At 63.0% G+C, this 24911-nt stretch overlaps 1 protein-coding gene across 1 annotated transcript; it reads right to left on the reverse strand.

Moving 5' to 3' along the window:
* Window positions 1–489: 489 nt before the first annotated feature.
* Window positions 490–24545, reverse strand: RTN4R (reticulon 4 receptor). Its single transcript, XM_036993611.2, has 2 exons — window positions 24293–24545; window positions 490–2132 (listed from the first exon to the last, which is right to left on the reverse strand). Exons 1-2 carry the CDS (start codon window positions 24312–24314, stop codon window positions 745–747), a joined length of 1410 nt encoding a protein of 469 aa, XP_036849506.2. The 5' UTR covers window positions 24315–24545; the 3' UTR covers window positions 490–744.
* Window positions 24546–24911: the final 366 nt, after the last annotated feature.

Below are 24911 nucleotides of genomic sequence, written 5' to 3' on the forward strand. Positions count from 1 at the left end.
GAAGGGTGGCCTCATGTACCAGTTCCCTACCAGGGCCACCTGGCCCACCGGCACAGGCTCCTCCTGGGACCACCCATGCTGGGGCAGCTGAGGCTGGCTCTGGGGTGAAGGCCGGGACTTCCAGGGACCCCAGGTGGCTCCAGGGCAGACGTTCCCACAAAGGCAGGGTCCTCGTCCAGCTCCGGAGAGCCTGCTGTGCGGTCTGTGCTGCATACGCTTTCCCTGATGCTGCCAGCAGCCCAGCTCAAAGGGAGATGGCCAAGGTGCGCTGACGTCAGTCCTCGTGGCTGGGAAGGGGCAGGGGCCCTGCATGTCCCTGGAGGCCTTTGTGGGCACTGGGCTGGCACGGAGCCACCTGCAGCCCAGGCCACATCCCGGCATTGTGCAATCTTCCCTCTGGGGGCCCTGGCGCCCAAGCCTGGGACACAGGGGTACTTCCAAGGTCCACACCCCCACTGTCCGTGGCATCTCCAGCCTGAGAGGCCACTGTTTAAGAAAAGAGCTCTTTATTCCACATCGTCCGATAATTTTACACAAGTAAAATAAAATGCATATCTCTGTGTACCGCGATCTGGGAGGGAGGCAGTGTTCTGGAACAAACACCGCGGCCACCCCCTGTAAACATGATGGGGTGGAGACGGGGTGGGGGTCAGGGGTGTCCTTCAGGGAGGGCCCGCCACCCATGCTGGCTGGCCGCGTGGAGGGGCCCCGTATGTACACACACTGGCTGCCAAGAAAGGCGGGTCAGCAGGGCCCGAGTACCGTCCACAGCACCAGTGCCAGGCCTAGTGGAGCAAGGCTGCAGGTGGTGCCTGGGGCCCTGGAGCCCTCCGTGTCAGCGCCACCCCCGCCTGCCTGGCCCAGACGGCACTGGCTGCGGGTGCGGTTTTTGCGGGAGCAGCCCGGCCTGCGGCGAGGACCTGTGGGGGGGGGCCCTGGGGGCTCAGAGCCCCCAGGCCGCAGTGCGGTCAGCGGGGGCTCAGCAGAGCCAGGAAGGGTCCCGAAGGGAGAGTCGTTGATGTGCCGTGGGCCAGAGCCATTGCCTGGCGGGCTGTCACCAGGCGGAACCCGTCCCTTGAGCGCATTGCCAGCCGAGGCTGAGCTCCCAGCCTCTAGCACTGAGGCCTTATCTGCGGCGTCCGGCTGGCAGCACTTGGGCAGTCCCAGTGACTCCTCACCAGCAGGCCCGCCGGTCCAGAAGGGATGGGAGGGCCCTGTGGCCACAGCACAGCCCTCCAGGTCAGAGGTGGCCAAGCGCTTAAGGTCACGGCCTGCCAGGTGCAGGGGCAGGCTGCAGGGCAGCTCGGACGAGGAGCCTCGGAACTGCTGCAGCCAGGCCCAGAGCGGGCGTGCACGGCAGTCGCACACCCAGGGGTTGTCGTTGAGCCGCAGGTACTGCAGGGCACGCAGGGGTGCCAGGGCCTCTGCGGGCAGTGCTGAGAGGTTGTTGGCAAACAGGTAGAGTGTCATGAGGCGGCCGAGGTCGCGGAAGGCATGGGGGTGCACGCGGGCCACGCGGTTCTGATGCAGGAGGAGGCGGTCGAGACTGTGCAGGCCGCGGAAGGCGCGCTCAGGCACGCTGGGGATGCGGTTGCCGTGCAGGAAGAGGTGAGTGAGGTTGCCCAGGTCGCGGAAGGTGTCGTCGGGCAGGGCCTGCAGCCCGTTGTCCTGCAGGTATAGATACTGCAGGGCAGCCAGGCCACGGAACAGGCCGGGAGCCAGCTCTCGCAGGCCACAGCGGTCCAGGTGCAGGGTGTGCAGGCGGCCCAAGCCATGGAACGTGGCAGGGTCCACGGCATGCAGCTGTGGGTTGTCGCTGAGGTCCAGCTGCTCCAGGAGGGCCAGGCCAGCAAACGCAGTGGCATCGATGTGGGCCAGTGCATTTGAGTGCAGCCACAGGATGGTGAGGTTGCGGCAAGCACGGAAGCCTGTGGCTGGCACGTGCACGATGCGGTTACCGTGCAGGAAGACACGCTGGCTGGTGGCCGGAATGTCGGTGGGCACAGCCAGGAGGCCCTGCTGTGGGCAGCTCGTTGTCACCTTGGGCTCGTTGTAGCACACACAGGCACCCGGGCAAGGCGCTGCCACCTGCCAGGCCTGCAGCCACAGCACCCAGGCCAGCAGCTGGCTCCCTGTGGGCAGAGGAGGTGCAGTTAGAGGGTAGGCGCCCTATGAGGCTGCGGGTCATGATGGAGCCAGGCTGGCCTCTGGCACTAGGTCTTGGGAGGGCCTGAGGGCAGGCCCAGGACATGCTGTCTTGTCTCCCCTGGGAACTCAGGTGCTGGGAGCCCCACTCTACATGCCAAGTGGGTGCACCAGAACCTGGCAGGGGGTCACTGGCTCCACGCCAGAACCCTCTTCACTGACACCCCACTCCATCCTGCCTGGTACTCAAAACACTTGGGGTTCGCCTGATCACTGCCGAGGCCCACCTGAACACCTCCTGGGATGGACACTCACACCTGCAGATGCCTTCACAGGACTCAAGGAAACACTGACTCCCCGGGGCCTGCCCTCTGTCCCTGTCGGCCCCAGGGCTGTCCCTGCCTATCTTCTGACCCACCAGCCCAGGCCAGACCCCCTCACCAAAGACCTTCCCCAGGTAGCAGACCCCGACCCAGGGCACTGTACCCAGCCTGGTCTCACCAGCAGGGCCACACAGTCCAATAGTAAGGTCACTGCCTGCAATCCTGCCATCAGAGCCCCCCTCTTTGGATGCAAGGTCCTTTCTGCCTTCAAGAGTGACTCTATTAAAATGTGAATCCCCCTGGGAGGGTCATGGCTTATCAGCTGACACCTGAGTTATCAGCTAACACCTGCACTGACAGCTAACACCTTCCTCGGCAGCAGGCTAAGAGCAGGATTCTGCACACTGGAGGCCAGCTAAGTGTTGGGGCTGGAGCCAGAGGGGGGCCAGCTTCCCCCACCCAGAACTGTGACCTTGGGGGCCCCCTGCCCATGCAGACGCTTGCCCCAAGCCCAGAGTCCCAGCGTCCCAGCAAGCCCAGCACATTCCGCAGTCCCAAGGAGTGCGCCCTCTTGGACCTGGTGCCCAGGTCTTGGGAGCCCCCTGGGGGCCTCCTCTGTCCCTTGTGCTTTGCTGGCTGCTGGAGCTGGCCATTTGTTGGTGCCAGCAACATGGCAGCCCCAGAAAAGGGGTCCAGAGAGACGGGCATGCCCAGGACCCCCCAAGCCCTGGGTGCCCCTCCCCATTGGCCTTGCACAGGGGGCTGTGAGGGGGCGCCTTGGCCTGCTGCCCTTTTCAAACTGCTGACAGCCTCTCCCAGCTCTCTCCTTACGGAGCTCCTTAGGAAAGCCGGGCCTTAATACGCCAGCTCCCACCGGCATCTCACCTGCTGTCATGGGATGTAAATGTGCTATGAAAACACCAGTCCTGGCCCGGAGGCCTCGGCGCAGAGGAAGACCACGGGCAGGTGGGGCGGGGCACCAAAAACTCACCCAGCCAGACTCTGGACCTCACGACTACAGTGGCCGATGTCACCAACTGCACCATGCCACTGACTGGGTCGCATCACCGGCCAGGCTATGTCAGCGGCCACCCATTGTGTCCAGGCCCATCACATCACTGACTTGGCTGTCACCATTGCATCCTGCCCCGTGACTCCCAGGCCTGAGCCGCGGTCTGTGAGTGCCACTGACGTCAGGTTCGGCTGACTTCCCTGGAACCTGCCACCTCCTCCAGCCTCCAGCCCTCCCCACCCTGGGCCCCGGGGGCCATAAGCCACATGCTTGGGGCTACTCCCTCCCTAAGGCTCCCCCAACCAGGGCTCCAGGGCTGAGCCTCTGTGGGGGCAAGTGGCAGAGTAGCCACATGGCTCAGCCATGCTGGGAAGTAGGCTCTATTCCTGCCAAGCCAACTGCTTTTCGGAAACCAACTTCTGAGGGCTGGTCCCTCTGCAAGGGCCCCGCTGTCAGCTCAGCGGCCGGTGGTGGGCTTGTTCTTTGCAGCGGCCTTGGTAATTGGCTCCAGCCCAGCACCCCCTTGGGGCCTGCCCGCTGGTCTCCATGGCAACCCCATCGCTGAGCAAGCAGAGGGGGCATCTTTTTATGAGATAATCAAACCCAACTTTGCAGCATGTGTTCATATTCACAGCAGGTGCCCTGGGGACATAGGAGCTGCCACCAGGTAGCAGAAGGGTGCCCCCTGACTCCACCCCAGGGCCAGACTCAGCCACTCACCTGACCCTTCCTGACCCTAAAAGCTCTCCTGGTCCCCCAGTGTGTCCTCCAGGGCCTCGGCAGTCCCAAGCTGAGTCTCTGTGGCCTTCAGGCCTACACCCTTGCTGGTCCTGCCTGTCCACCGGTCGCCCCACCCCAGGCCCCGTCCTGCCTCTCCTTTCTCTCTTCCAAGGGGCCCCTGGTGCCAGCTGGGCAGCCCGGCTCCTCTCGGCCCCACAGCCTGCTCCACCCAGCCTGGGTCCTCATTTTCAGCAGCACCCAGTGCCTGCTCACCTCTGCACACGTGGCGAGGAAACAGACCTGCCACAGCCCCGGCTCTCATACCCAAAACCACGGCGCGGCCCAGCTCCCGAGGCCCCTGCAGCCAGCAGGTCCCACACCGGGCCTCCAGGCCACCCGAGCTTCGCACAGACGCGAGGCGGTCCCGCTCCCACCATCCCTGAGGCTGAGTCTCGCCTCCGTCCTCAGGCCGCAGGCCAGAACGGCCGGCTCGGGAGCTCTCCTCCAGCACCCTCCCCACGGAGGGTCCGGCGAGGCTCAGGAGCAGTGGCCCAAGGACTCTCTGCTGGGGGGGAGTGGGGACGGGGACTGGACTCCACTCAGGGCCTCTCCCCCATGGCAGCCAGACGGGGCGAGAATGCCCGCCAAGGCCTCGGAGCCAGATGCCCAGGCATCTGGGGGCCTCAGGCCTGGGGTGTCCTGAAAGGCGCCTGCACCACTCGCGGCCCAGGCTCCCCTTTGTTGGCACTGCAGTGGGGGGGCGGCAGGGAGGGAGGAGGGAGGGGCGGAAGCTTCTGGGCGGCACCGCAGCCACAGGAGCCAGTGGGCGGTAGGCAGTGGCTGCTGAGGTCAGCAGCTCAGAGCAGGGGCTGCTGGCAGCCGCAGACGCAGGGAGGTCCTCGGTGGGTTCCCTGGCCGCCACCATTCCGGGTGCCCCCCAGCCTGGCTGACGTACACCGGGGTGTGACTCCTCCAAGCCCTTGTGGGGACACAAACTCACAGCAGGGCCGGCAGCCTTGTAGGCCCACAGCACTGGGCCCTTGGGCCTCCTGCTGCCGTGGGGTGGCAGGAACACCGCTCCAGGGGTCGTTGGGATGGCCCACCAACTGGTAGAAGGTGGGAGTCAGATGGGCATAAGAACCGACTTTCTCTTCAGTATCTTGAACCCATGACAGTTTAGGAAAACTGAGGCTGTGAACAGTTATGCCCCAGCCTGCGCCCACCCGGAGACGGTCCAGAAGGAAGAATGGGCGGGGTGCCCACCCAGAGGCAGGAGGCACACCCAGCCCACACTGAGGGGCAGCCCCTGTGGCCTCAGCAGGAAGGGGGCCCAGGGTGAGCGCTGAGCCACCGCGGTCGGGAGGGGACGTTTCCAGGGAGACCCCAGGAGGCGAGGGTCAGCAGGCAGCTGTGGCACAGCCAGGACACCGTCAGCTCAAGACCTGCTTGAACCCCAGGAATGTCCGGGGAAGGGCCACGTCACAGACTGTGGTTACACGACAGGACAAGAGGCCACAGCTCAGCACACTGAGGCCAGAAATAGCTCTGGACAAAGGTGCGGGGCTGGTCGCATCCACACACTGCAAAGGGTCAGGGCACCCTGGCAGTTCTGAGCTCACACCCCTCCCCCGTGCCTGCACCCCACCCCTGCCAGCCTCCAGCAGGGACTGGCTCACCCACCCGTCCCCACCAGCCATCTGTCCCGCTCGGTCTTCACTTTCACCACACTAACCGCCCACCCACCTTCCGTCCTCCGGCCCACAGACACGTGCAGAGGCAGTGTGCATGTCCAGGGGTGCTTCCCAGATCCCCTCCGGCTTCAGGCACTGGGGAGGAGGCTGGCAGCAGCCCTGTTGGGGTAGCCGGCCCAGAGGGGGCCCTGCAGCACCAGGGGTGTGGTCACCAGTCCCTGCTGCCCAGTGTGCCCTTCGAGGCCCCACTCCTTATTGATTTTTCTTGGGATGGTGATTGCAGGGCAAGGCAGGCCAGGCCAGCCAGGTCGATCATGGACAAGGTCACCCGCCTCGGAGGATGGCAACAGACCCGGGGCCCAGCAGTTCCAGGCCAGCTGTGCGCAGTCAGGGAAACTGAGGCCCGACATGGGCAGAGTCTGCCTGAGGTCGTACCCTGGCTCTTGATTGCACTACATGCGCAGGCAGGTGGGGGCTGGGCCCCTCTGTCCCCTGAACGCCCCTGGGCGTCTGGTGTCTTTGCTCATTTTACAGGTGAGGAAAGAGGTCTGGTGGCAGGAAGAGCCTACAGGATCCCCAGCCCCACGGCATCTGGGCACTGAAAGGCCGCGCTAGGCAGTCACGAGTTAAAGCTCCCTCCCCCTACCTATCACCAGCCCCACCCTGAACCCAAGCTTTATTACCCCCTAAATTTCCAGCCAACACAGCACCTGGCAGGCAGCCCTGGGCCCCATTCGAGGAAATTGAGGCCGGCAGTGGAGGAGCCTGGCTCACGAGCGCTGGGGGCTCTGGCTGCACAGCTCGCCCCGTTGGCACGTTCCCTGCGGGGGGCCCTGTGACAGGGTCTGCGCAGGGCCCTGGAGGCACAAAACCAGGGCGTGGCCCCCGGCTTGTGGTACCTGTGGTCCAGGAGTGAGCCGACCACAGATGGTCACCTGCCGTGAGGCATGTACCGTGTGGGGGATTTAAGAGGCAACGGATGGATGACCTGGCCCCAGACGTGAGGAGGATGCCTAGGGGGAGCCCCAGAGCCCACTGCCAGGGTGGGGTCCAGGCAGACCCTCTGACAGGATCCTTGACCCAGTGACCAGGCCTTGGGGATTGGCCAAGGCCGGGCCCCTGGCCCAGAAGCTCTGGAATCTCTGTGCAGCCCACATGTCTCCACCTTAGGCCCACCTCCCTTGCCCTCCGCACCCTCCCCAAGGAAGCCTCACCCTGCAGGCTGATGACACCAGCATCTGGAGGCTCTGTCCAGCCCCAGGACACTGCCACTGCAGGCGACAGGCCTCCACCCAGGGACTCAGGCAGCGCGCCCACCCCCACGCACACTCCATCAGGTCACCAGCACTGCTGCCCGATTGCCTGGGGGTCTGTCTCCACAGCCAGCTCACCACTACCCCGCGGCTAATTCAACCCAGTGGCCATGTGGGCTCAAGTCCCCAGAGGATGCTAATGAGGAACCAGCCAACATTCCTGGGTGGGGGGTTCAGAAAAGGGGCACTCCTCATATCAGGGGTCTGGGGCCTGCATTGCCACATACCTGGCACAACCCCCATCTCCTGCCCTGACCCCTTCCCACACTAGCTTCTGCCCAGGACTGGGTGCCTAGCCCAGCAGGACCCACAATGCTGGGTCCCACCCTCCCGGTAGGATTGCCCCCCTCCTCCCAAGACCCTGCTTTGGCCACCTGCACAAAGTGCCAATCTTGAGAGGCCCCGAGTGTTCACCTCTGAGGGGCAGAAGTGCACGCTTTAGGAGTACCTCACAGGGGCACATGCCTTAGGGGTGCACACTACGGGGGTGCACACTATAGGCACCTTCAGCTGCTGGCCTGGGTGGATCAGGGCACAGGGGGTGAGCTGGCCGAATGGCAGACGGCTTGCCACGAGGAGGCTGGGCAGGTGTGGGGCTCGCTTCCCAGGAACCAGGGCTGTACAGGTCTTCTCGCTCTGGGAAAAGACCGGCTGGCATACTCCATGCGCTCGAGCCTTGGGCACTTGTCAAACATCACCAACAAGGCGGGCAGTGGCCTCTGCCCATGCAGGGTTTATTCTCCTATGAAAAGACAAGTGCAGGTCTAGGGAGGCCCTTGTCCATTCGCCTGCCAGGATCAGCCCATCCTGTCTCTCTGCTGCCTCGGAGCAGCCTCGGTCTGGAGGTCGCAGCTGGACCGCAGCCCACCTGAGCTGTCCTGGGACAGCCAAGCTCCCCGACCAGGGCAGTGCAGGCGTCTGCAAAGGGCTTTCCATCTGCACAGGGGCTTTGAACCTGAGCTGGGCCGGTGCGGACGGGGGCAGCTCCCGCCAAGACTGTGGAGAAGCCCACTGTGGCCAGGCTAAGAGGGAAGGGGACAAGATTTCAAGAGGCAATTACTTGGCCAGGGATGCCCTATCCAAGGCAACATCAGCTGAGACCAGACACCACGTCCAGGTGGCCAGAGTGCAACCTCCCATCAGGGTCAGTGGGCCCTGGCGCCTCCTGTCCTGCCAGCATGCAGCCACCCACCTGCCAGCACCACCTGCCTTTGTATTGCGTTGTCTGCACACACCACACCTGTGTGTTCACCAGGGCTGCTTAGGGGCTACCACAGCCAAGGGGAGTTGTTGCAACACACCGTGTGGCCTACAGAGTGGAAATTATTCAGTGTCTGACTCTTCTGAGAAACGGTCTGTCCACCGGGCTTGTGGTGAGAGCACAGGTGTGCCTGCCGCAGGCCACCCTCACCCATACAATGGCCTCTGGGAGGTCACCTGAACCCCCACCTAAAGAAAAGGAAGCCAGTGGTCAGAGAAGGCTGCTGTCCTGCTGAGACCACGTGGCTGGGATGGACAGAGCCTGGAGCCCTGTCACGGGGCCGGAGGACGGTGAGGAGAGAAGGTGACCCCAAGCTGGCACACAGGTCAGAAGAAAAATAATTATTTTGCTAAAGAGGATGTCAGGAGGCTGGCAATCAGCCACACATAAAAGACGGCAACTTAAAACACCAACAGCAGAGGGGGGATGTCCAGGTACAGGGAGGGGGCCCAGTCCCCCTCCAGAGGACCATGACTTCAGGGAGACAAATCCAGGGGGAGGTGGGTTTGGGTGGGGAGGGGGCCTATGGGGCCACGGCCCCTCCACGCCCATCCACCTGTACCCTGCAGGCTCTAGGGGCTCTGTGGCCAGGTCACATGAGCGTGGCTCCCCCCATGCACCACGCGTCCCCATGGGCCGGGTGCAAGTCAGTTTTGATGCACTTCCCAGGATGTCAAGATTCAGGCCTCAGCTGACAGGACCTTTCCATTCAAGAATAAGGAAATATTAACAGTGGTGACTCCATCTTGGAGAGGACAAAGGCACCAGAGTGCGGGGTCTCTGTGCCAACAGGCTTCCCTGGGCCACCACGAGGTCCCCTGGCCAGGGTCCTGAACAGAGTGTGCCGTGGGGCCCTCAGTCCTTGTCACCATCACCACCATCACCCCGGGATTACAGGCAGCCAGGAGCCGGTGTGGCACATGGCCAGCCTCTTGCAGGGTGTGGAGTGAGCAGTGGGCCAGCGCTGGGCAGACAGCAGGCACTCCTCAGAAGGGCGGTGGCCCAAGGACGCTCATGGGGCGTCAGTACCGTGAGGCTGCCTGGGCTTCCTGGACAAGCGTGTCTCCCAGGGAGGCCCTGCCTGTCCACACAGCGCCCAGCCCGGGGGAGGAGGAGGGCGGGGAGGTGGGGCCCATGCAGACCTGTTTAAGGCTCCGGGACATGCTAGGTGAGGGAGTGATCACCAGTCCCCCTCTGCAGACAGGTGCACAGACATGGCCGGATGAGCGAGCCACAGCACCGCTGCGGCCGGGGCAGTGTCCGCACAGCAGAGACCGCCGCTCCCCCTATAGTGGGCCAGCCTTGGAGCCCCACAACCCCGAGCTCTGGGTCTGCTTGTCCCTGGCCCAAGCCTTCCATTCCTGGGCTGGTTGGGGTGGGCTCTGGTGTGTATGGAGTTCCTTCCTGAGGATGCGCCATAATTATTTATCCAAACCTGGCTTGGCCTCGCACACTGCCCGTCATTGCGTAGCTGGACTCCGGGAGATGCTCCCCACCAGCCACTGCGTGTCCTCAGTGCCAGAGGTGCCCACCCCCTTCCCTGGGGCAGGGCCGTGTGCCACCTCCCCTGCCCTGGATATGAGCTGTGCAGCCCCGCATGGACGGCTGGGGGAGCTGCTGGCCCACTCTGTCTCCATGCCAGCACCTGCCTCCCGGGGGCCCCAAGGTACCTCCAGCCCAGAAACCCCACAGAGCACCCCCACCCGGCCCCTGCTGTGGCTGGCATCCTACCTCCCCAGATGCCAGTGTGGGGCTCTGCCAGCCTGACCCTGGTCAGCCCCCTCTCAGGTGAGGAGCCTAAAGAGCTGACACTATAGCTCGGAGTTGGCAGCCCAGAGTCATACACCAATCACTCAGCTTCCAGTCGTCCTAAGGCCACTCCAGCCTGGCTTTCAGCCCTGCTTCGTCCAGGAAAGCCCGCTTCCAGGCGAGAGGAGGGCAACAGAGGCCAGGCTCCACTGCAAGCACCCTAGAGCCACTTCCGGCCCTCGGGCGAGCTCAGCCCCAGTGGAGAGCGGAAGATTAAAGACAGGCCTGGAACCCAGCACAGCCTGACCCGCCTCACGGGAGACCCCTGCCCTCACCCTGCATGGAGTACGGTTGCTGCCGTTCCTCATCAACACTGGCACACTTGGTGGCCTCTCCCTGCTCACCCACCACCTGTGTTGGTGACGTGTGTTCACCCCGTCTTGAGTCCCAAGGTGATGGTGACGGAGTACATGCTTAGAGGAGCACGGCACAGGGTGATGGGCTGCTCCCCTAGAGAGACACCCACAGAAAGGGCTCTGACCATGGGCTTTGGGGGGCCAGGGCTGCTCCTGCTGGTTACCCAAACCAGCTAGTACACAAGACTCACCCTCAACAGAGCACCCAACCACATTTAGTGCTTTCCTAGTAAATGTGACCAGAAATCCTGGGGCCTGGAATAGGTGCCAATGCAGACAAGGAGGAAATCAACTCTATGGGAAGCAGAGACAGTGCAGAGAATAGATAAAAATTAGGAAAAAATCTAATCAGTGTCCTTGTAGAGATAGAAGAGGACTTAAAACAAGAACACGGTGCTATGAACAAGGAGCCATCAGAAAACGAGAATGCCCAGAAGATAAAAATAGAATTGCTAAAATTATAAAACATCAATAGAAGAGTTGGAAAACAAGGTCAAGAAGTCTTCCAGAAAGAAAAACAAAAAGAAAAGGATGGGGGAATGAGATTCAGAAGACAAATACAGCTCAAACAAACACCTGTCTTAGGAGAGTTCCAGAATGAGAAAGCAGAAAATAGAGGACAAAAAAGTTATCAAAGAAATAATACCAGAAAATCTCCCAATACTGAAGACCCAGCCCTCCACTGGGCAAGTGTCTAGCACAACAGATGACATTTACAGGGAGATTTCAGGATTCTGGGAGCCAAGACAGGCCTGAAGCCCCCAGAATAAAAGCAATGTGGCATCAGGCTTCTCCAACCCACTCTGGACCCCAGGAAGACAACACAATTGCAATGGCTTTGAGGCTCTGAGGGTACGTTATTTTTGACATGGAATTCTGGAGAGGACCGATCCAGTTTGAATAGATTTGCTAACATTCAGGGACTTGAAGAATGATTCTTTACTGTGTTTTCCTTAGAGAGTTCATGGGGGGTGTGCTTCAGCTAAAATGAGGACATAAACCCAGAAAGAGAAAAACATCGGGCCCAGGAAACACTGGGTGACCAGGGGAAGTTCTGGCAGCTAGGAGGGGGCCACAGCATGATGGCCAAGGTAGGGACAGCAGGACGAAGGCCTGGGGTGAGACCCAGAACCCCTGAGGTGGAGAAGAGCAGGTACATGAGGGCAGCAGATGGGACAAGAAAGAAAAGATGGAGTCAAGTGTAAACTCCAGGAAAAACAGAAGGCCAGATAAGTGTGCTAAGGTCACCCTAGTACACCCCTGTGGTGGAGTGGTGATGGGCATTCGTGTGATCTGGGGTGGAAAACACTGGTTCTGAATTTAACTGATGGCAGAGAAACCCACACTGGGAAGGTGCTGGAGAAGAGGGGGCTCGGGTAGGAGCCACAAAGCATGAAGGTGACCACTTGGGAAACAGGGAACAGGGCGACAGCGGCTGCTTCGTGGAGGACTGGGGGCTGGGGCAGGACAAGCTGATTCTCCAGGCGAGCCTCTGGGGGCTGGTGCAGGCGTTAACTTTGAGCAAGTATGGCTGACCACATCCTATCCTTTAAAAACAACTGCATATTTGGCACTGAGATCTCAGAAATAGAAAATAAAGCATATCTGCCAGAAGGTGGAGAAGATGGGTTAGAAGCAGGTGCCTCCACGGTGCAGGAGAAGGGGGCCTGACGGTGTGAGCAGCATTTCAGTGGCCCCAGACGAGGCTGCACAGCACTCTGCTCAGCCAAGGGTGGCTGAGGTCACCCCTGGTCTCCGGGATGCTCTGGGCTCTTGGTTCCAGAGGTCTCTGCATCTAGACGGACACTTGAAAGGACAGCTTCTGGCCTGACAGCACCCAGCCGGGTGCGCAGACTTCGCGCAGCCCCTTACCCAGATGCAGCTCTGCCCCAGCCCCTCTTCACCACCGCCCTGCCCCCAGTTCACAGATCTGAGCACCCCCCACTCCAGGCTGAGGAACCCCAGAGACAGGATAAGCAGGAGGTAAACCCAGCAGCGGGCCACACGCACATTCGACCTCTAGCGTGGGGGTCTGTGGCTCCCAGGGAGGGCTCACCATGACCTTGGCTGGGCACATACAGGCTTCCCTCGGCTTCTATGAGGCCTCCTATTATGCTTCTGAACCCAACTGGCAGCATGCAGGCAGGGGTGATGTGAATAAGTAATTGTTCTTCTATTAACGAGTGATAAATTATTCCTATATGATTGCGTGTGATAATTCTTCCTTATTTGAAATCAATTTGGGATGAAAATTGTGGGTGGCTTCTCAGCATGGGGGTGGGAGGCCCAGGCGCTGCCGTCTCCTGGAAAAGCAGGTCAATGTATTTCGGCTACTTCCCGAGGCAGATGTACAGGAGCCGGCATGAAGGAGGGGGTCTGCCGCCCCGGGGCCACCTCCTTCCCTCAGCACTTGCCCCGGGGGCATGAAGAGGCCAGCACAGGTGCCCTGGCATAGCGTCTGCCCACCAATACCTGCTGGAAGCTGCAGAAGAGCCCAGCCCACCCTATTCCCCTAGAATCAGGGCACAGATGCCTCCGGGGGTCTGTGGAGGGTGAGGAGCCCCAAAGCCCACAGGCATGGGGGGCATGGCCAGGCCACCAGGGCTTAGGAGCCCACCTGCAGGCAAGTCCACTCTCCCCCGATGTAACCCTGAAGACAAGGGCAGCCTGACCTTCCCTCCCACGGAGGGCATACCCAGTGCCCGGCTGGCCTCCTGCACCCTCCTGCCCAGGCTGACTGTGGCTCAGCTTTATCAAGCTTGTAAAGGCATTTGCCTTTTTCCTAAAAATTTTCCTAATAATTTCCCAATATACCTGCTCCTATCCTAACACACAAGGGACCCCAGGAGAGCCCAGGCCCAGGCAGGCAGACCTGGCCACCCACCCAGTGCTGCTGGCAGGCCCCCGCCTTCTTATCCGTAGAGCTCGTGTACAGGGATGGCACACCGCAGACACTCACTAGCCACCAGGCACAAGGGAGGACTGCGCTTGCAAAGGCCTCCCTCACAGGGGCCCTGCAGTCCTGGCAGCCCCACAGGGCCAGCGGAGCCCCCTGCAGAGGAGGGGGCAGATGCACAGGGGAGGCCCGACCTGCCCAGAGCAGTGCCCTGCAACTCGGACCTCGGCGCCTCTTGCAGTTAGCGTGCTCTTCCCACCCCCACGACCCACTGGGCACACTGAGTGTGGGAAGCCAGGCCTCGCCCATCCGCCGACCCCCTGAGCCCGGCTCAGCTCAGGCCCTGCCAGTGACCTCTCCTCTCAGGCCTGGGTTGGTCGTCTGTGAAATGGGGAAGGCTGGGTCAGGGCACCTGACAGATCCCCAGGGTGGGGGCGCCGCCCAGGGTCCCCCAACAACCCCTCCTCCAGCCACTGCCCGGGCACCCACTTCACCCCAGATGTCGCTGGCCTACTCAGCAGGCCTCTGCATGTTTCTGCTGCTTGCTCCCCTGACTCTCTGGCTGTGGCTCTGTGGCGGCAGAACTGTGGCTGGTGGCTATCACCCAGTAGGTTCTCCGTAAGGGTTTGCAAGAAATGTCACCACTGGGGCGAGCAGCAGCCCTCCTGAGGATGCCCTGGTCCGGGGTCCACGGAGCACACGGCCACAGCACCCCGATGCCAAGAGCAGCCTCATTTCTGTTACAGGAAGAATGCTTGCATCTCTCCCAGACACATATGTGGGAGCCCTGACCCCCTGGGTGGCGGCACGTGGAGACGGGGGTCTCAGAACACGACTGGGTTTAGATGAGGTCATGAGGGCAGGATCCCGCAGTGGGACCAGGGCCCTTGTAAAAGAGACACGGATTGTTTTTGATCTTTCCACATGAGGCCACAGCAAAAAGGTGGTGTTTGCAGGCCTGAAGAGCTCTTGCCCAACACCGGCCCCGCTGGCACCCTGATATCAGACCCCCAGCATCCAAATCTGTGAGAAAATAAATTTTCGTTGTTTAAGCCGCCCAGTCTGTGGTATTGTGTTATGACAGCCTGAGCTAATACAACTTCTTAAAACTCTGTTGTATTTTTCCAGATTCTCTACAATGCACACAAGCTGGTAAAACTGGAGCATTTTCCATTTGTTCTGTTTGGGCTTGTGAGCCACCGCAGGGCCAGGTGGGTGAGGCTGCCCTGGGCAGTGGCCCAGTCCCAGAGCCCCGGGCCAGGGGGCCTCCCACCGAGGTGGGCCCTGCAGTGTGGGCATGGCTTGGGTGCCAGCTTTGCTCTGGTGGGGCCTCAGGTCCCACCCCTTGGAACCTGCTACTCCACCTGCAAAGTGCCGCTGACAAGACCGACCTCCCAAGGAGCGGAGGCCACAGACCCATGCAGGCCAGCACACGGAGGTGCGTGGAAACGCCCCGCCCACTGGCCCTGCAGGAGCGTCCCAGGGGTCCCTCCTGCTACCCCCCACCTGACAGAGGGGAGGGTCTAGTCCACCTAAAAAGGGGGCCTCACCCAGCCTGACCCCAGGACACACTGGGCGCTGGGGCTCTGGCGGGCTTTGCTCAAGGCAGCCTCCCACCCTGCATGCTGCCCGATCCCCACACACACCCCGTTGGAAGGCTCCTCTCCCCAGAGCCCCACCACGCCACTTCTGAGGCCAGACCCGTCACAGCTCGGTGCCCTCCCCATCACAGTCCTGGCGGCGTCCACCCTCAGACCTGCTCCGAACCCCGCACTCAGCCTCTCAGGGCCAGGCCCTCCCACTGACGGACGCTCAGCAGGGAAAGGCATCAGCTGGGCCCTGGGGGTCCCGTGTGAACGGCCTGCCTGATGGGTCTCGAGTCCACCTGGCCCATGGGGACAGGGAACACACCGTCTGTGTCGGCCACCTCGAGGTGAATGAGCCACAGGGGCAGGAGTGTGAAAGCCTGACGCCGCTCCCTCCCCAGTTCCCAGGCCCACGAGGAATGTACTGAGGAATGTACTGCGTTCCCCTGGTCCGCCTTGCTGAGGAGGACGGTCACGCCTCTCTCAGGCTTCCTGTGATCAGGACAGGGTGACAGCAGCGATGGCAGGGGGGGGGGCACTCACACTCGTGCTCTGCCACTGTCCTAGGCCTCCCCCGGGGGCCGCGGCTCCCGCCGCAGGTGAAGAATGGTGTCCATCAGGGCCACCATCTGTCTTGGCTGTGACGGGTCCTCTCGGTGACATCCAGGAGGTATGTAGATGGAATACTTTTATGGGGAGAGTTTTTCTTTCGCCAATTTTTGAACAGGAGGCCAGACACTTGTCACACCTGTCCCCACGTTAGCCTCTGTCTGACATTAAATTGGGGCCGAGGCAGGAAGATGAGAGACAGCCTGGACAGGCCGGCGTGCAGGGACCACGTGCCACATGGCTGGGGAGCACACAGAGCACAGGGCTGGCCTCCTGCTGGGGCTGGGGCAGGGCCGGGGGGTGTGCCGGGGCCATGCTGCAGTCCGGCTCCAGGGCCTCCACTCATCCTCCCAGCTGCAGACCCCAGAACCCCACCCGCTGCTCCCCACTGGGCCTCCGTGAGCTCCCCCACTGACCCGTCTCCCTTGCCCCCTGCGCGGGGCCAGCCTAAGCCTGCCCTGAGCAGAGCCCTGCCCCTGAGTCTCGGGGCTTCTGCTCTGGCCCCTGGGCTGCGGCTCCAGCACATCTGTGACACCCAGGGCCAGTGTGGCCTCAATGGGGCCCAGTGTGGGGTCCTCACCATCCCGTCAGTACCTGCATTAGCACCTCTCTGTCCTGGGGACCTTATGGGCTTGGGGTGCCCCAGAACCTGGGGGGGCCTTAGGGGTAGAATGTGTCACAGAAATCGAAGGGCCCCTCCTGCCCAGCCTGGGTCTGTCCTGAAACAAATGCTAGAAAACACTTACGGAGAGAATGGAGGGAGACATGGGTGTCCCTCGGGGGCCTGCCCAGGGTCCCCCAACCCCAACCCGCAGCGTGCATCTTGGTGCCTGGCTAACCCCACCACAGGCAAGGAGGGCCCTCCCAGGGCACACAAGGGGTTACCTGCCAGGCCATACCTAGGAGCCCTCAGCCCTTAGCCCTTCTACCAGTCCTTGCCATGTGGGAAGGCCACCGATGTGGTGCGGTGGGCATAGCGACAGCCCTGCTGCTCCCTCAGATGGTCCTGGGGTTCTTGGCCTCGGCATCCAAGCTCACTGGCCCCTACCTCCCATGGCCTCATCCCTCAGGGGTGACCAGCCAGCTCCCGCTGAGGATGAGTGGGGGCCGGACACACCCCAGGGGGGGCGGGGAGGCCTCACCCAGGGCTGACGGAGGAGAGCAATAGGGGCTCTGAGGAGGGGGTGGGGCGGGGCCCCAGGGCCAGGCGCACCCTGGAGGCTGAGGGTGGGCTGGGTGAGGGGCATCCTGTGTGGCCTTGGGTTCCAGAGCCCCCCGGAGCCCCCTCAGTGAGTCCTGGCGACTGGTGAAGACTGGCTTTTCCCTGGAGTTCTGCTTGCAGGTGTGTGTTCAGGACGGGGCTGAAGGCCACACCCGGGGGCAGGGGGCCCACCCGGCAGCTGCCTGTTCCCCACCCTCCTCCCACCACACCGTGAGGCTCATGCAGAGGGAACTGTGGAACAAGGTAAAAGCAGAGGGACCCCAAATGTCCTTCTAAGTCAGCCTGGAGTTCCTGTGGTCAGTCCCACGTTGGGCCTCGGGCTCCTCGCTGAGGTGGAGATGCCCCAGTGGGGCCCAGAGCCCCCAGCTTCTGGCTCTGCCCGGAGCCTGAGCACCCTGCGTCCCCACCCCACTGGGGGATCCAGTCCTCACCTGGGTTCCCCACGATGTGAACTGGCACGTCACAGACTCCCCTCGGGACAGGGGGCAAGGACCTCACTGCAGAAGGACCGAAGGGGGCGGGCTCTGCAGAGGCTCCTGCGCCAGGAACCAGGCAGGGCGACAGGCCTGTCGCCACCCACTTGTTCTCTCGGGGCAGGGCAGCTGGGAAGGACTTGGGAATCTGAGGAGGCCCCAAGGAGAGGGGGGCCTCTTCACCAGCCTCTATTTCCAGAGCAAGCTCCAGCCCAGGGCAGGAGGGGCCCACCTGAACGGGAAGGGGCCCCAGTAGCAGGGCCCATCCAGTCCCCATGAGGGGCCAGGCTCTGCAGGCAGCACGTACCACTGACCCCCCCTCACAATCTCCTCTGTGACAAGGAGGCCCAGAGGGTGAGCGACCCGTCCAGGTGCACAGCTGGCTTTGAGCTAAGGCCTGAAGGTTCCCAGGGACACACACTGCCCGTCCTCATCCGGAAGACATCCCTTCAGGCTGCTGCCATCTCTGTTCTCCCTGCAGGCCCAGGCCTCTGCTCATCTGAGTCCCAGAGGTGACTCAGCCACCTTGAGCAACTGACCTATGCCTGCTGGCAGTGGCCACCCCGAGGGCCACGATTGCCAGCTCCTGCGTCTCTTGGGAGCTGACCCAGGGCAGTGCCCGGGAGGCCACCCCACTGCTCAGGGCTCCCTGCACCCTAGGGCAAGACCTGGGATGGATGTGGGGATGTGGAGATGGGGAGGCAGCCACAGGTGTGTGTGCTAGAGGCTGGGAGCAGAGAGCCGGGGGAAGAGAAGGTCCCCAGGTAAGAGCTCCTGGCCTGGACCCAGAAGAGAAAGAGGCCCGTGTGGGGGTAGGCCTGAGCGAGCCTAGGCGCAGGGGCCCTGGCTGATGACATGTTTTAGGAAAGCATCTCACAGCCTGTATGGAAGACAAGATGGCAGCCAGGAGCCATGGGCATCTGTGGTCGTGGGCCTGGTCCACAGCAGGCCCTCAGTGAGGGATATGCCGGGTGGGCAGGGAGGGGTCAGACTTGACACTGAACTCATGGTGAGGTGGCATGGGGCGATCAACACCCGACAGACTGAATCTGGGGGACCTGGGATGCCCAGTGGAGCATCACTACAGGTGAAGGGGCAGCCCAGACGCTGAGAACCCCAGGCTGGCACACAGGCCTGGCACACAGCAGTAAACGTCTGCTACACAGACACCGTCCTGAGGGCAGAGCAGAACTCGGTGGCAGGCCAGGCTGCGGCCTCAGAGCTGGCCCTGCCAGAGTGGGAGGGACGCAGGGGGGTCTGGGGACAGTGGTTTCCCAGTGGGCCTCAAGCCCTGCCCAGCCTTCCTGTCCACTCACTGCCCCTCACTCTTTACTAAGTACCTACTATGTGCCTGGAGCAGCCACAGGACACCACGAGCCAGCACACAGCTCCACTGACCGTGCACACGACCCCCATGCACCTTCCCCAGTGCCTAGCACCCCAACACCCAGGACCTCATGGCTGGGGACCAGCACCTCTGGCCAATAGCTGTGGGTTATAGATGAGGCCTCTGGTAACCAGAGAAGGGCGGGTGCTGCCTGAGGCCACACAGTGAGCAGGCCCTGCACTGGCTGATCCCACGGCTGCCCAGACTTTGGGGCAGGGAGATTCTGGCAAGTCCTGGAGCCGCATCTATCTGGGCCCCAGCAAGATGCAAATAAAGGCAGCATCCCCACAAGGTCACAATGACCGGGACAAAATGAGGAGGGCACAGTGCTGGGCCCCAGCACGTGAGGGGAAATCTGAGGGGGCTCCTGGGAGGAAGGGAGGGCCGCACAGCCCCACCTCGGCCTGAGCCCCTCCCTCGGTGGGCCCCCCACCAGCTTCAGCCTCAGCCTGACATTTCCCGTGGCATTTGCTGCAAAGAAATAGAGTCATAAACCCAAAGGTTAGATTTGCACATTGCCTCACACTGCCAGGAAAAGCATGGTCTGTCCACCTACCCGGTGCCACCGCTGTGGGGTTTGTGTGGGATGGCCCACCAGTCCCTGCGGCCCTTACTGGGGACCCACAGGTCTCCCTCCCAGGCTCTCCAGGGGACCTCAGCCACTGTTTTCAGAAACATGTTCCTGGGGACACCGGGCCCTGAAGCATGTCACCTAGGGGTGCCTGTCAGTGGCCCTGCCCACCCTGCTGCTCATAAACCCGAGACCCTGAGACACAGACAAGGAGCTCCATTAGCACCACTTAACCCGGCTGGTCCCAGTCTCGCTTGACCGTGAACCCCTTGCTCAATTCCCACCAAAATTCTGTAGCACTTCAATTCCATGGACTGTGATCTGTGACAGCCGGTTAGGAGGGCCTCGGAGCTGACGGGAGAGTGGAGGAGACCCCACCAGGGTACTGGGTGGTCTGCCTCAACAAAGCTGGGGCAGCTCCTGACACCTGGCCCCTCCACCAGGGTCCCCAGGTCACCATCAGCCTAGCTCCTCGTGCAAGAGTCTAGATGGGGCTCACCACCTGCCAAGCCCCCCTGGGCCAACCCAGGACCCTGGTCTCTGCCCACGCAGCTCCGCCTCCAGGTCCTGGCCACCACGTCCTGGATGGGGGCAGGGCTGCAGGACTCTGCCCCAGGGCCTATCCTTCATCTTCCCCAAGCAGCAGTGCAAAGCGGACCACTGCAGAGATGGGGTTGTCAGGGTGAGCTGTGGGTCTGGGGCAGAGGCCGCGTGAAGCAGGCAGGGCAGGACGGTCCAGAAGCACAGGCTGCACCAGGACGATCCTCAGAGTGGATGGTGACCTGGGGGCGGAATCTGGACAAACACCTGAAAGTCGACCCCGGTGTGGGAGGGGCCCTGAGCCGCCCCTAAAGCGGGGTGGGGTGGAGTCAGGTCCTCCGCAAGGGCAGAGGAGGCGGCACATGGCCCCACCCTGGTGGAGGGGGTGGGCACCCGGCAGGGCCAGCACTGAGGACACGCAGTGGCTGGTGGGGAGCATCTCCCAGAGTCCAGCTACGCAATGACGGGCAGTGTGCGAGGCCAAGCCAGGTTTGGATAAATAATTATGGTGCATCCTCAGGAAGGGATTCCATACACACCAGAAAACTCATGATGCACAAGAATAGTTCCCGACGTGCAAAATGTTTAAAACACAGTGACAAAAGGACTTCAACACGGGCTGGGCACACACGCTCCGGTGATGGTGCAGGGTGATGCAGGGGTGTGGACGGCGAGCCACCCTCTGGCTGGGCTTCTGTTCTCAGCTCTGTGACCACCTGTCCTTTAAAGCATTCAGTTCTGTAGACTCAGGAGCACAAGAATCACATCCCTTTATTTGCAGGGTCCGACAAGTCAGAAATGAATGCATGAGTGAACTACCGGGTCTCAGCAAATGGAGTATCATGAGCAAAGGCAGATCTGGGACTGGGCAGCCAGGCCACAGGGCGGGGGGCAATGGGGTGCAGAGGCCAGGCCCCAAGAGAGCATGTGGTGGGCAGGCTGGCTGGCAAGGAAAGAGGGTAGCCAGGTGGCTCCTGTGGACCTCAAGGCCAGGCCCTGGATGACCACAGAGGGTCCAGCAGCCCTGGTGGGGGGTCAGAGGTCAGGGCCCAACAAACTGGGGGTGGGGAAGCATGAACGTCACTGACCAGCCACAGCTGAGACCTCAGGAACCCACGCCAGAGCCCAGGGCAGGGGTGTCTCACACACGCACACTCGGTCACACCCGCCCTCCTTCCACAGTCACCAGCACACTCCTTCCTCACATACTCACTCTCTCATGCGCCACAGAGCTCCCTGCACCTCTTTCAGTCTCCTGCCCCCTTCCAAGCCCCGGCCCTGGAGGGCAGGCAGGGTGGGCCTGGGGTGGGCTCGGGCTGCCTCCACAAGCAGGGCCCTCTTGGAGCTGCGCCAGAGGCCGCAGGCATCCACCACAAAGCCCCGAGTCAGGCGGGGCCAGGGGGCGAGGAGCGTGGTGAGTTTCTGTCCCCCTGCCCTGGGCCAGCAGAGGGGCTGAGGTCTGAGTCCAGGGAGCGCGAGGGAGGCACAGGCCTCACCATCTGTCACTGGCCAGGGCCAGCAACAAAACCACAGGCCTGGGGCCGGCCTCAGCCTCTGACGGCAGCCACACTCCCTGCCCGGCCCCCAGAGCCCCGCACGTCTACAGGGTGCTTCTCAGACCCGCCACACGCTGCCCTGCTGGTCGCTGAGACCCACTGAGCCAGGCTCCCCTCGCTCAGCCCTCTCCCCAACTTCTCATCATGGCCACAGGAAGAGGGCCAGTCGCGAAGGCAGGAGCCCGGGCTGGCCGTTGGTCCGCACATAGGGAAACGAGGCTCAGGGTTTCTGCAGGCGCCAGGCAGGTAAGGCAAGTGAGGGCAGAGATGCAGCCCAGCTCGGGAAACAGGTCAGGTGCCACCTCCCGCCTCCCCCCAGCGCTCCCTGTCCTCCCTTGCCCCCGCCTGCCCATCAGCCCGTGCCAACTTGCCTGTGACCTCGGTGGCCTCCACTGCCCCATCTGCAGATCAGTTAAGAGGGGTCTGGTTGGCAGTGCGAAGGTTCCAGAAGGACTGTCTTGTGTGGGAACTACTGACAGGGGTGGCGTCATGGTGTTTTGGGTATTTTGAAGGCAGAAGCACTGGGGTCAGAGCTCCATGGGGGGCTCAGTCTTGAAATGTCCCCAAAAACCCTTGGGGTCAGCCTGACGACTAGCCCGTGTCACAGGCAAGGACACTGAGGCACAGCGGGTGAGCTGTCATGCCCAAGGTCATACCCCTGGTGGGTGGCTGAGCTGGGCCCCAATTCCAGACTGTAGTTCTGTCCCACACCCAGCATCCAGGGCCTGACTGGCCCTCTGGCAGGCAGAGCTGGGCACTGACCGTCACCTGGCTGGGCCCCCGGCACAGAAACTTCTTTCTTCCTCACCTAAACTAGAGCGGGAGGGGGACAGCACCTGATTTACAGATGGAAAGACTGAAGTCTTCAGAAAGGTGAGTGGCTAGACCACTGCCTGCCCTGCCAGGGGCCCAACCTCCATCCCGCCCTTCTGTTTCACCCCTTCACATGCTACAAGGATGACCTGCTTGTCCCCATTCTACAGACAAGGGCACTGATGGTGGCTCAGGGACCAGGCAGTGTGGCCCTGCCTCTCCGAGCCCCGGCAGTGGGTCCCCCTCACCACCTTGATGGCAGGTCACCAACACCCTTACTGTAGCACCCACACAACACCTGAGGCAAGTGACATGCCACAGAACCCCTCACCAAGAAAGCTCCCAGTGGCAGGGCCTTCCTGAGGTCACCCTGGGTCAGCCTGAGGGGCACATCCCTGCCCTCTGCTGGGCTGAGCAGCAGGGACTGCCAAGCGTGCCAGGGTCTGGCCTGTTTGTCAGTGTTGACCTCAAGGTTTGGAATGAGTCTTCCCTGCCCAGGTGAGTGCCAGCCCCCATGCCACCACTGCCCCAAAAGGGGCAGGGCAGGAGTGGCTAGGAGCTCTTTCGCCTCACACTCTGGGCTGGGTGCACTGAGCCAGCCCCCAACGCTCAACCCCAGGGCTTCTACTACAGATCTGGGCAAAACCCACCAAGCTGACCTGGGCACAAGGGGCACACACACCCAGAGGCAGAGACACATGCCGATGTACCCGCAGGTCCATACGGTCTTGGGCACAGACACACATGTGCAGGCGCATACTGAGTTACACACACAAACACACACACACACACACACACACACACACACACACACACACACACACACAAGGCGCTGAAAAGGAGACTCCCAGGACATGGGGGTAGGCAGTGAGAGACAGGGTCATGCTCCTACAGCCTGTGTCTCGCCCCTCAGTCTGTGAGCTCTGGCTGCCCAGAGCTTCCCCCTCAACACATGTGCATGTAGGCACAGGAATGGGTCCCAATGAGGGGCCCCAGCATGCGCCAAGTGTGCAGACCACAGCAGGAATGCTATGTGCGTGTGTGTGTGGCTGTGGGCGTGCAGGCGGGGGCAAGGACACGGCTGTGCACCCACAGCATGTGTGCATGTGCACACTAGGGTAGTCTGGCAAGTGTGTGCACACGCGGTATGCAAGTGTGCAGCCCTTATAGACACGTGCACGTGCAAGGGAACGTGTGTGCAGCCTGCGGCACAGCGGACATCAGCAGGGCAGCCCGGGTGGGTACCAATGGAGCCCCGGCCAGGCAGGGCATGCTCAGCTCTCCCTAGGGGAGGTCACCTCCCAGCCCCCACTCTCCGGACCTCACACCAGGTAGGGGGAAGGGTCCCTTGAGGGCCGCCAGGGAGGGGTGCAGCGAGCCCCACCACCTCTCTCACCCCATCATTGGAGCCGCAGGGGCCCTCAGGCTCAGGATAGGGGTGCTAGGCTGCCTTCTCTCATTGTCCTCCCTTGGGGGAACAACGCTGGGTGTGCCCCGCCCCCCACGCCCTTTACTGTCACCAACGCCCCCATTCATTCCCGCCGAGGCCTGACCCCAGAGAAAGATAAGGCCCTGAGCTGAGTCCGCGGGGCAAGGGTGGAGGCAGCTCGATTCCCCCACCTCTGCCCCGTACCCAGGTTTTTGCAAACATGCCCATTAACCCCTTCGCGGCCGGGGCGCTCCGAGGGCGGACCCCGCCTTTCCAGCCCGCAGACCCCACCCCGCTCCGGCCTGGCGTCGGGGGCAACCCCGACCCGCCACCCTCGGGCCCGCCGCGGCCGCCAACTTTCCCGGCAGGCGGCAACTTTTCCTGCTGCCACGGGCTCCGCCCTCCCGGGGCCGGGATGCCCGCGGCCCCGGCCCGGCGCGGCACTGCGGTGGCCCCCACGGCCGCGCGGTGACCTCCCCCCAGCTTCGGCAGCCCCGGGCGGCCCTGAGGCTCGGGGCGGGGGCGGCGCCGGCCGGCCGCACCCCCCGCCGGCCCGGCCCGGGCGCCGCGCGGCACTCACCTCCGGCGGACGCCCTCTTCATCTTAGGGGTCGGGCGGGGCGCGTCGGGGACCGAAAGTCGCTCTGGGGCCGGCGCCCGTCTCCCCGCGGCCGGGTCCGCATCCAGGCGCCGCCGCTCCGGCCCGGCCCCGGCCCGGCCGCGGGACGAGGCTGCGCGCGCTCCGGCCGCCCGGCCGCTGTGCTGGCGGGGCCGCGGGCGCGGAGGGCGAGGGCGCGGCGGCGGCGCGGACTGGCGGGGCGCTGGCGGGGCGCTGGCGGCGCGGGCCGGGAGCGGATGAATGTTTTATGGGATCGTGGGGTTTGACGCCCACGGCATCCGCCCGGTCCCCCCGCCGGGGCGGCCCGGGCCGGGGCGGGGCGGAGGCGGGCCGGGGCGGGGCCTCGCGGCGGGCGGGGCGCTCACCTGGGCGCGGGCCGGGCGCGGGCCGGGGGCCGGGCGGCAGGAGGCGCTCAGCCCGCCCGGTGCACCCGCGCCGCGCGGCCCCAGACAAAGGCGGCGCATTTCTGAAGAGGCGGCGGCCCCTGCAGGCAGCCGCGGGGATGGCGGCGCGGGCTGGCCAGGCGGTGGGGGTCCCCGAGGCTGCCAGCCGGCCCGCGGCAGGGTCCTCGCCCTGGGCCT

The sequence above is a fragment of the Manis javanica genome, chromosome 15 (assembly GCF_040802235.1).
Source record: "Manis javanica isolate MJ-LG chromosome 15, MJ_LKY, whole genome shotgun sequence".
NCBI lineage: Eukaryota > Metazoa > Chordata > Mammalia > Pholidota > Manidae > Manis > Manis javanica.

Coding starts and splice junctions, on each gene's coding strand:
- RTN4R (XM_036993611.2), bottom strand. CDS start 24,314: ATGAAGAGGGCGTCCGCCGGAG. Junction 2,133..24,292: donor GAAGAGGGCGTCCGCCGGAG/GTGAGTGCCGCG, acceptor CTCTGCCCACAG/GGAGCCAGCTGCTGGCCTGG.